The 10,401-nt window shown below is 40.7% G+C and overlaps 1 protein-coding gene across 1 annotated transcript; it reads right to left on the bottom strand.

The window, feature by feature from the left end:
* Positions 1-391: 391 nt before the first annotated feature.
* Positions 392-7,550, bottom strand: LOC114044794 (interferon-induced very large GTPase 1-like). Its single transcript, XM_027864474.1, is given in 8 exon segments — positions 392-1,241; positions 1,243-3,286; positions 3,289-3,989; positions 3,991-4,430; positions 4,432-5,091; positions 5,094-6,384; positions 6,386-6,791; positions 6,794-7,550. Coding segments are annotated over 8 exon segments (7,149 nt in total).
* Between the last annotated feature and the right edge of the window lie 2,851 nt (positions 7,551-10,401).

Below are 10,401 nucleotides of genomic sequence, written 5' to 3' on the forward strand. Positions count from 1 at the left end.
CTATAACCTTTTATCATTGAGGTTACATATTCATTTTTACTTACACTAGTAAGTAAAGTGTACCAAAGTGTTACCTGGTACTCGAAACCAAATTAACATAAAACTCCTTTTGAGACTTTCCAACAATTCTTGCACACAAGAGTTCTTCTAGAAATCTATTTATATTTTTGCTTATTGAAAACTGTGAGATGAAAAGCAAGTACTTCTTGTTCTCTGTTGTCTAGTCTGTCCCACTAAATCTCATTTTATTTATTTTTAAGCAATAATATAGTTTTGATAATCACTACATTATAATATATGCCTCCAACATTCATATTTTGAAAAATTATTTCTGAGAGAACAAGTTCTTAAAATGCTCTATATTCATGTTCCTTGGTTCCACTGAAAATTATTATTTATTCAGGTCATTCAGCACATCTTCCCTGGTGATTCTGAACCATGCATCAGGAATCTGACCTCTGCCCTTGAATCTGAAGTTGTAATGCTCTTGTAATTGTGACCTGAAGCGACACACAAACCACTTCCAGTATGGCTAGGTAGATGTATCTGGGGTGATGTTCCATGTGGCATATTCACCACCTGCCTGACGATAACTCTTAAAAGGGATTTTTCTACCATCTTTAAGAAGAAACGAATTATTACTTGTCACAGAGCTGGTACAGAAATCAATTGAAAACTCTTGAGTTTTATGCCACTTGATGCCAGTGACAGTCTGAGAATGAAGAAAAGGGACACTGTGCTCCTCACCATGATTTATGGCTGTATTTGTACAAATTGCTTTGCAAAAGGCACATTGCTTCCAGCAGCCACTGAGCTGAGCAGAGAGCATGGTCTGAGTCTTAGCTACAATGTTCTCTAAAAGAGATGTAATTTCATAGGCCTCTACTATCCTTTGGATTCTGTTATCCAGGTTTTCATTCATGGCTTCCTTGAGGAATTCAATGTCATCTATCTCCTGGTGTTCAGTGCTTCTTAAGTCTCCTCTTGGAAGGGTCAAATGACATGCAAGGTGATTACACAATGTGTCTAACCATATAGATACAGAATTATTTTGGTCCTTAGCCACCAGAGTTGACTAACAAATAGCAGAGAAGGTGATTTTCTTAAAAAATTCCAAGCTTTTACTTAAAAAATCCTTCAATTTCTCATTTCCTTTATTTATACAGTATGCCTGGATCTCTTTTTTAATGTAATTGTTAAAAAACCATGTTAGTGTGTTAATGTATTCCAAATAATTCTCAGTTTTGTTCCTTAGCCAGAGAGATGAGAATGTGTTTCTCCAAGTTGGAACAGTTTCCATTGAAGGCAGGACAGTTAGCCCTAATCTCCCCAGCAAGGTCGAGGGCTGTCCTTTTCCATATGGCTAGAGGTAGAGAAGCAGTGAGCTTGCTCCACAGGAAGTTAGAAAATATTGTGATAAAGGTCGCACCTTGGCAGGATATCTTAAAACTCGTAAAGAAATCCTCTCTCCTGTTTTCTAGATATGTGACAGGATCATGTGCTTTCTTGAATGCTATGTGCATATCCCTAAAATTAGCTGCTGCTCTATAGCATAAACATAAAGACAAATCTATTTTATATTCATTTGTAAATGTGTACCGTGCCTCCTTAGATGCAGCATCAGTGTTCATCTCTATCAATTGCAGTATCTCATGGAAGTAACTTTTATTATAATCTGTTCTCATTCTCAACTTACCTTCAATATTTTCGGTGACTAATGAGCTAATGTCGTGGGTAGTTTGCATCATGGCCATCTTATCTCACTGTGTTATTTTGAGTTTAAGAATGAACGATTTTCTCTTCATTATGACATGTTTCTCATAATTAATGGAAAACATTATGCTTCTGGAATGAGCTTGAAGTTTGCTCACCACATTGTGAAACAGTTTAAAATGGTCCAGAAAGACAATCTCCAAATCTACATCAATATTGGGGTATTCAGCAGGAGGGGAAGTTGAGGATACTTCAGAGACCCACTCTGTCCAAAGGAGACTGAATAACTCTCTCAGCTGCTCCTCACTTAATTCTTTAACCATTAAAGACAGAGCAACATCTCTGCTTCTTAACAACAGCTCTTTTTCATATTCTGATTTCTTTTTAGTCAGTTTATTGTGACTTTTCCTTAAACTAAGGAAATCATTGGACTTTCTAAAAATTTCTGAAACAAATGCCTCTTTAAGATGTTTCAGTTTGTTCTCAAAGTTTCCTTTCCACTGGATCAGTATTTTATTCTCTTGGTCTTCATCAAAATATCTTTGAAGCTCTTGCCTGATGGCTTCATATTTTTCTACAATATTAGCCTCAATAGAACTTCTTGGCAGATCCTGGATTTCCCCATTCCGAATCTGATTGGTCAGTTGGTTCTGCAAACCCAACACATGATTTCTTAGATTCCAGGTCCAGTTGTTACACATTGTCTCAAGCTTGATCATGATCATGATCTCCCTGGTATTCCTAAAGCTAAAGATGAAGTTTTCATTCAGCAAGGCTTTCCACAAATCATGGATCCGGACTTTCACCTCAGACCTCTTCAGGATGCTGCCTTTGGATTCTTTTTTGGCAGCCAAGAGAATACCTCTTTTTAATTCCTGGATGTTATGGCTATAACTGGAATTGGGAGGGGCTATTGGAGGATCCCCTTCCCATAGATGAGCAAAGTAATGGACATGTGTGTTAACATCAGACTGAATGACATCACTAAATCGAGTAATACCAGCATACTTTTCCTGTTCTGCAGCCTTGGCAGCCATTTCATCCAGTCTCTGCTGTAGTCGCCTTCTTGCTGCCATGTTTTGATCTTTGGCAGTGATTTCCCCCACATTCTGATGCACGAAGAGACAGGTTGGGGAAATGTTCACTTGTTTCATTCTCAGAAAGGCCTGGACAGCAATTTGCAAGTTATCTTCCATTTCAAAAGGATTCTCTCCAAATATATTGATCAAGGTCAGGTTTCCAAGTCTAGTAACAAAAGTTGCCAGCTCATTGTCCCAATTCTGTGATTTACAAGTAAGTTCTGGGGCCCAGAGTCTTTCAGAATCAACCACAAGGATAAAGTCAAAGCCCAGCTCTTCCCAGAGAGTTTCTTCCACCTTCACCAACTGCATATAAGCTCCTCATGTGCATCGCCCTGCACTGACATTGAACTGCAGGCCAAACATAGCATTCAGCAGAGTTGACTTCCCTGTGCTTTGGAGGCCAAGAACAGAGAGAACAAAGATCTTTTGGTCTCCAATTTTCTCAATCAATCTGTCAAAAACAGCTGCTACCCACAGCAGGGAGACATAGAATCCCCATTCATCAGCTCAAGGGGAAACCCAGAAACCATCAGGTCAGCAGCAATTTGAGGAAGTGAAAAGAACACAGTGTCCCTTTGGGGTGAAGCTTCTTCCAGAGCTTCATAGATCTGACCAACATCTCTCAGGAGATGTTCAATACCCGAGGAGAAATCCCTGATCTCCTTGGAGACAACTTCTAGTTCCTTTTCATGGTATTTAAAGGAGGCACTCTTGGATCCCTTTTGGTTTTCTGCCAGCACCAGGGATGACAAATGGTTGTACCTCTTCTAGAGTTTTTCCAGGTGACTTCTGGTCAGGTTGTCCATGAACGTGCTCAGCCACTGTAGGAAGTATAGCTCAGTGCTGTTGTTTTTCTCTGAGTGAGACTGAAGGATTTCAAGCACAGATGTCATCAACTCATTGAGAGGAAATGCTGTTTTCAACTGTGCTTGTCTTATTATTTGCTTTCCTGTCTCAGTCTCACTCTTGTGCTGTTCAAGACTATGGTTCCCCTTTTCTCACAGGTGACAAAGCTCCTTATCCTTCTTACACCACTTGTGCCAAAGATCTCCTTGAAGGGGCAGTAATCTCTCCTTCATTTCAGACAACTTCATCTCTTTCATGAGGGCTAGCAAAGCCTGTGCCTTTCCTTTAGCCTCCTGACACTCCTTCCTGTCCACATCTACAAGAAAGCCATGGCGCCGAGCAACTTCAGCAGTCTTCCAGACTGAGAAAGAGACCTGAAGACTTCAGCAAGTGATTGATGACCCTTGTGAGTTCATCCATTAATTCAGCCTCATTTCTATTCCTAATCCCAATCCTCATTTTCTGCCCAGAATCATTGAACACATTCCCCTCTTTGTCATCAAACAAATAAACCAAAGGTTTTGTTGACTTCCACAGGTCCTGGACCATTTTTACAATCCTCTCACTTTTATCAGAAGCGGACACAAGTACCACTGTGACTGAAGCAATTTCCAGCAGAAATCTGAGCTGTTTCTCATAATCTTTGGCATCTCCATGGAGACTGGTGAAGGCAACACACCTTTCAAATCTGTTCTTATCTCTCTCTCCTGGACAGAACCAGGAGATCTCTACCATACCTCCCATTAAGAGGCAGGATTCACTGCTGCCTCGACAGTGACGGTGGAAAAAAAACATCATGTTTGTGCTTACTCAGCAGAGAGTTCAAGATCTGAGATTTGGAAGAAGAAGCAGAATTCACAACTTTTATAAAAGACACGATGGGGATGGGTGCCTGAGAGATGAGCTGGTTATTAAAATTAATGACTGTGTCTTCTGATGATTTCTCCACCTGTCTCCAGCTTCTCTTGATTTCACTGAGAGACCAGATTGGGAATTCTATTATAGAAGTACAGGGATTGGGCACCACAAGGGGGAGGGCAAATTGACAAATGGAAAGTTTGTTTGAAATGTATTGTCTCATGAACTCATCAGTACAGTGAAAAATCATCATCTGGGTGTCCATTGGGTGGATATGGGGTGGGCCTGTGGACAAGAGGAGAGGGGGTGTTTTATCATCAGACAAATCATCATAAGGGTCTGAAGTGTCATTCTCAAGATTTGTCAGTGTGCCACTGCCCACTGTGTCTCTATCACCTTTACAGACCAAGTATCTCAGTTGGTAATCCAGCATCAACAACTTCTGTAGGAAATAAAATGTCAATTTTTCTTCTGTGTCTGGCTGACTGTCATGCACAGAGACCTTGTAAATCAGATGGAAATCTACCCAGCCCATCTTTCTTCGATAGTAATGCTCCAGACCAAGCCTCTTGGCTAACCCTAGAAACCTGGAATATTTTTTATCACTTCATGATGTGTGGTGGTACTTGCTTCTGGTTCACAGGTCTTTTTCTTTCTCTGAGAGACACTTTCTAGTTCTTTTTTTACATGGTCCATCTGTATACAGTTCACAGTAGCTTCATATTCTCCACTCATGAGGAAATTCAGGTCTTTCTCCAGAGTTTCCAAACTGTGATTAGCCCTCGGTTTCAAGAGGACATAAAGCACTTCTTTGGACCATGACTGTCCCATGTGAGATTGCATGAGCTTCAAACATTGCATCTTTTCTTCTGCAGACACAGCAGATGGCCCAGGAGTTACTGTGAGCCCTGTGAACAGTAGGAATGCTTGAGCCCTATAGTCACATTCCTTATTAAGGTACTGGTATTTTTCATGGGCTTCTTTCATTTCATATAACAGGAAATTTAATTCTTCACATTCTAGGAGACAGTGAAAAGTTTGGTTTTCCTCCTTGTACCCTGCACCAGCTGCAATGGAAAGTAGCAGCAGGTGTGTGCCTGACTTGTCTGCCTTTTTCAGCGCCTTCAGAAAGGAGCTGAGAGATGCACTGATCTGATAAGTAGCCTCTCTTTGAGCTTCTTCCACCTTTCCTAAGGACTCTGAGTTGTGATTTATTTCGAGAAGGTCATTCTTTGTCTTTTCTAAGAACTGAATGAACTCAGCAAACTCTGTGACACTGATATCCTGTTGCTCCTTTGCTGAGTGGAAAACCCACTGCATGATTGGCCGACTCTGTGGGAACTCCTCCACTTGATAGACATGAGGATACAGAAGGCTACGCAACTGGGATTTAATGAATTTGGTTTCATGAACTGGGAAGTCCTTGCAAAAATTGACAATGTCCACCAAGACCTGCTGCACAGCCAGGTCTTTGAGACAGATATGAATCCAGGTGTTAGAGTTCCTAGTTTTCTCACTCAGCTTTTGCTTGAAGTTCATCAGTTTCTCCTCAGGCTCAGAGATTTCCCAGGATTTCACTTCCTCTACAAAAGACCTGGCATCCTCCAGTGCACTCAGTAACTCCTCTCCATCCTGGGTCCTTGCACATCGGCCAGTCAGGGCTGTGTAAATGTCTGTGAGGCAGCGAGTCACTCGAAGCGGATCCTGAAAATCTTGTCTGTGGTTAGACAGAATTATGTCCCAGACAGGCACTAGCTGATAACCTCGGTCAATGACACACCAGGTGTGGTTACTGGCCACAAGACCAGCTTTCCACTGTGGGAGAGAATCCACCTCTGGGGGGCCTCCTGTTTGGTATACAGACATTTGGAATCTTGCTGGCAATTACTGGCGCTTGTCATTTCACGTCATCCAGCTCCTCTGGCCTTAAGCCCTCAGCTACAGCTTTCCACCAGAACACTCCTCCCAAGTGCAATGGGCCCTCGTTCACATGAGAGCCAAACCTTTGGAAAAATGCCTCACATCTATCCTTCAATAGTTGATAGGTTTCTGCACCACTGGAGTGACTCAGAAGTTCCTCCAGCTGTTTTAACTCTTGCAGAGCTGACCTGGATAGGTGGAGCTGGTCCTGTGAAAAGGGGCAGGAAGCCAGTGGGATGTAGCTGAACTTGGTGGTGCAGCTGTAAGTGTGCTCAGAGCATGATTTATGGACCTCTCTAGAGTTAGAAGATCTGGTGTCATTGGCACTGGCCTCCAGGTCAAATCCCCAACCTCCACCCTTAGCCAAGAACTAACACTGAAGCCCAATTTCTCCATGCTTTCAGTAAACATGGACTCTTCATGAGAAGACAAAAATTCCTTTGTTTCCATCCTTGTTCCCTGTGCTGGGCTGAGCAGGATGAAGTTCTCTGGGAGGCTGAGCAGTTCTTCTCTCTCCCCAAAAAGATCTTCAGGGTGGTTGGTTTGGTAAATCCCCTGCAGGGCCATGTCACCTGACACCTTTTTAAGGAGCTCCCTGTCAGGAAGATTCTCCCTACGGGAGAGTGTGCCCTCCATGTGACTGAGGTGTCTCTGCATGTTTTCTATGACCTCAATTTGGGGTTTCTCAGGGAGGGACCAGTACTTGGGTGGGATCTCCATGACCTGCCTCAGCTGCTCTTCTTTCTCCTTCACAATCACATCCTGGCAGCTTTTGTCTGCTGCCTGCATCTCCCTCAGTTCCCTCAAGGATGACTGTGCCCCCTCTTGTCTCTCCTTCACTGTCACCCAATGTTTCTCTTCCATCTTCTCTGAGCCCTGGTCACTTGACAGCTGAAGAAGTTTGTCCAAGGCCCGTTTCTCCCAAGAACGTTTTACCTGGGATTTCAGTGTCTGGATTTCCCTCTGCTGCAGGTTTTGTAAAGATTAGGCAGAGGTCACACCCAGGCATTCCTGCAGCTTAGTCACCCAATACTGGGTATCCAGCCCCAAGTCTCTCAGCTTCTCCTCCAGCTCTCTTCTTCCTGGGTATCCATAGTATGGTTCATCATCCTTATCCCCTGGTATAGACATGGCTGCAGGAGAGTACAGAACATCAATTACTCAAAACCTGCTTTTACTTATGGAGGAATGGGGCAAGGAAAGTATGTGGTGAGAGTGTAAAAAATAGAAGCTCCACAGGAAATATATTCACCAGAAGCATCACTGAGTGTATAGAATATATGTGGAAGCACAAAGGCCTGCTGATTTGGCTTTGTGGCATTTGGAGTCTAGCAAGACTGAAGCTATGTGGAGGATAGACGTGAGGAAAGAATGGGAAAAAGTTTAAATAAACCATGTGGCTCAATCCTTTTTCCCTTTCAAGAATAGCAAACACCTCCCATTTCAGTGAGGGGAAAATCTCTCCTACTTCTGGTGGCCTTCTGTGTCTTCTCCCTACAATAGATTTTTCTTAAACCAATTTGGAAAATTTCTCCTCAGACCTATAAAAATATACACAGCTTAGCCTGGATTCTAAGGCCTTACATGATCTGCTCCCAGCCTATCTTTCCAATGTTGTTTAACATTACTACCCTTCTGTCATTCTACATTCCACCAAAATGTGTATGCAGTATACTATCTGATCTCATGTAATACTATGTACACAAGTGGAATGATCTCCTTCCTTATCTCTAACTGTTGAAATCCTTTCTTCAGAGCTTAGCTTAGTTGTTATTTCCTCAGAGAAGCCTTCTTGATGATCCCATGTGAAAGTATTTTTTACCTCTTTGAAATTTCTTGTAACACTTTTACTAGGTTTCAGCTTTCCTCCAACATTCCATGCCTCATATTGTTTGTTGGATTATCCTCAATTAAATATTAGCTTGTTGAAGTGAGAGACTTCAACAATCAATTTTCATCATTTTTTTCCCCAGTGCTGAGCATAGGAACTCATACACAGCAGCTCCTTAATAAATATTTATTGAGTTGAATTTAATCTAAAGTCCATCTCATTGCTATCCACCTTGCCCTATTTATAGGAAAGAATGTCTTCTCATCCAGGGCTCCAAGCTCTCTCATTGTCTAATTTCTGTTTAATCAGCCATCTCTTTGTACCACTTCCAAAACCCCACTCTCATTTAATTCCTATTATGCTAGTTCCTTATAACTAGTCAGAATAGGATATCCCTACTACATATCATGAACCCTAACCCCTATTCAGATAAGATTACCCCTGGGGCAGCTAGTTGGCACAGTGGATAGAGCTCTGGACTTGTAGTCAGGAGGACCCGAGTTCAAATCCAGCCTTAGACACCTAACACATATTAGCTGTGTGACCTGAGCAAGTTGCTTAACCTCGATTACCTCATCCAAAAAGAAAAACCTTACTAACTTCATGTAATCAAAATTATAACAAAATATATAAATATGAAAAAATTGGTAAGAAGGCTTGGCATATGATATTCTAGAAGACAAAGGAGCTGGAATTAGAACCAAGAATATCCTACCCAACATAATTGAGTGTAATCCTTCAAGGGAATAAAAAGTCAATATTTAATGAAATAGAGGAATTTCAAGCATTCTAGATGAAAAGACCAGAGATGAATAGGAATTTTGACTTTCAAACACAGGACTCAAGAGAAGAATTAAAAGGTAAACAAGAGTGGGAAATCACAAGGAACTTAATAGAGTTAAAATATTTACATTCCCAAATGAGAAAATGAGACCTTAGAACTTTATGATTATTAGGGTAGTTAGAAGGACTCTACATAGGCAGGTGGCATAGGTGTTAATTGATGGTGTTGGGATGATCTCAAGAAAAGAATGGAAAGGTGAGAAACAAAGATGCACTGGAAGAAAAGGGAAGGAAGAAGAGGAATGGGGAAATTTTTCTCACATACAAGAGGCATAGAAGGAAGAGTATTTACAGTTTGACAGAAAAATAGGGGGAAGTGGGCTATGTTTGAATTTCACTCTCATCTAAACTAGTTCAAAGAGAGAACAATATGTATAAACATAGGTATATACACATCCACATACTCAGTTACATGTATTTATGTACATGTACATATACACTCACTTGGGTATAGAAATCTATCTGAATGAACACAGCAGTAGAAGAGAATGAGTCTAAGGTTGGAAGGATGCAATAAGAACAGATTAAGAAAGGCATAGTCAGAAGCTAAACAGTTTTGAGGAAGGACAGATTAAATGTGTGTGTGTGTGTGTGTGTGTGTGTGTGTGTGAAAAAAAGAGAAAGAGAGGCAGAGAGAGACAGAGAAAGAAACAGAGAGGCACTGAGAGAAAGACAAAGAGAGGGAACATCCAAATTCTTAAAGGAAAAGTTAAATTAGTTAATAGAGGAAATAGAAAGTAAAACTATACTAGTGGGAGATCTCAGTTTACCCCTCTCAAAACTTGATAAATCTATACATAAAATAAAGAAGAAGGAAGTTAAGGAGATTGATAGAATTTTAGAAAGGTTAGAGATGATAGCCTTCTGAAGAAATTTAAATGGGGACAGAAAGGAGTATTCTCAGCTATTTTCTGAGTTATTCATGATACTGTCACAAAAAATTTGCAATGTATTAGGGAATAGGAACCTCAAAAACAAATGCAGAAAAGCAGAAATATTTGCATTCTTTTGGGACCATAATACAATAAAACTTACATTCAATAAATCACCTTAGAAACATAGATTAAAAATTCATTCATTCATTCATTCATTCTCATCCTAATTCATCTCCAGAGAGAGAACTGATAAACTCATTCATTTTGATTCTGTAGAAACCATCAATAATGTCATTAAATCTGAAAACAATGAGACAATGTATCAAAATTTTTGAGATGCAGCCAAAACAGTACTTAGGAGGATAGATAGACAGATAGGTAGATAGATAGATAGATAGATAGATAGATAGATAGATAGATAGATAGATAGATA

This window comes from Vombatus ursinus, unplaced genomic scaffold, assembly GCF_900497805.2.
Source record: "Vombatus ursinus unplaced genomic scaffold, bare-nosed wombat genome assembly UNPS02014775.1, whole genome shotgun sequence".
NCBI lineage: Eukaryota > Metazoa > Chordata > Mammalia > Diprotodontia > Vombatidae > Vombatus > Vombatus ursinus.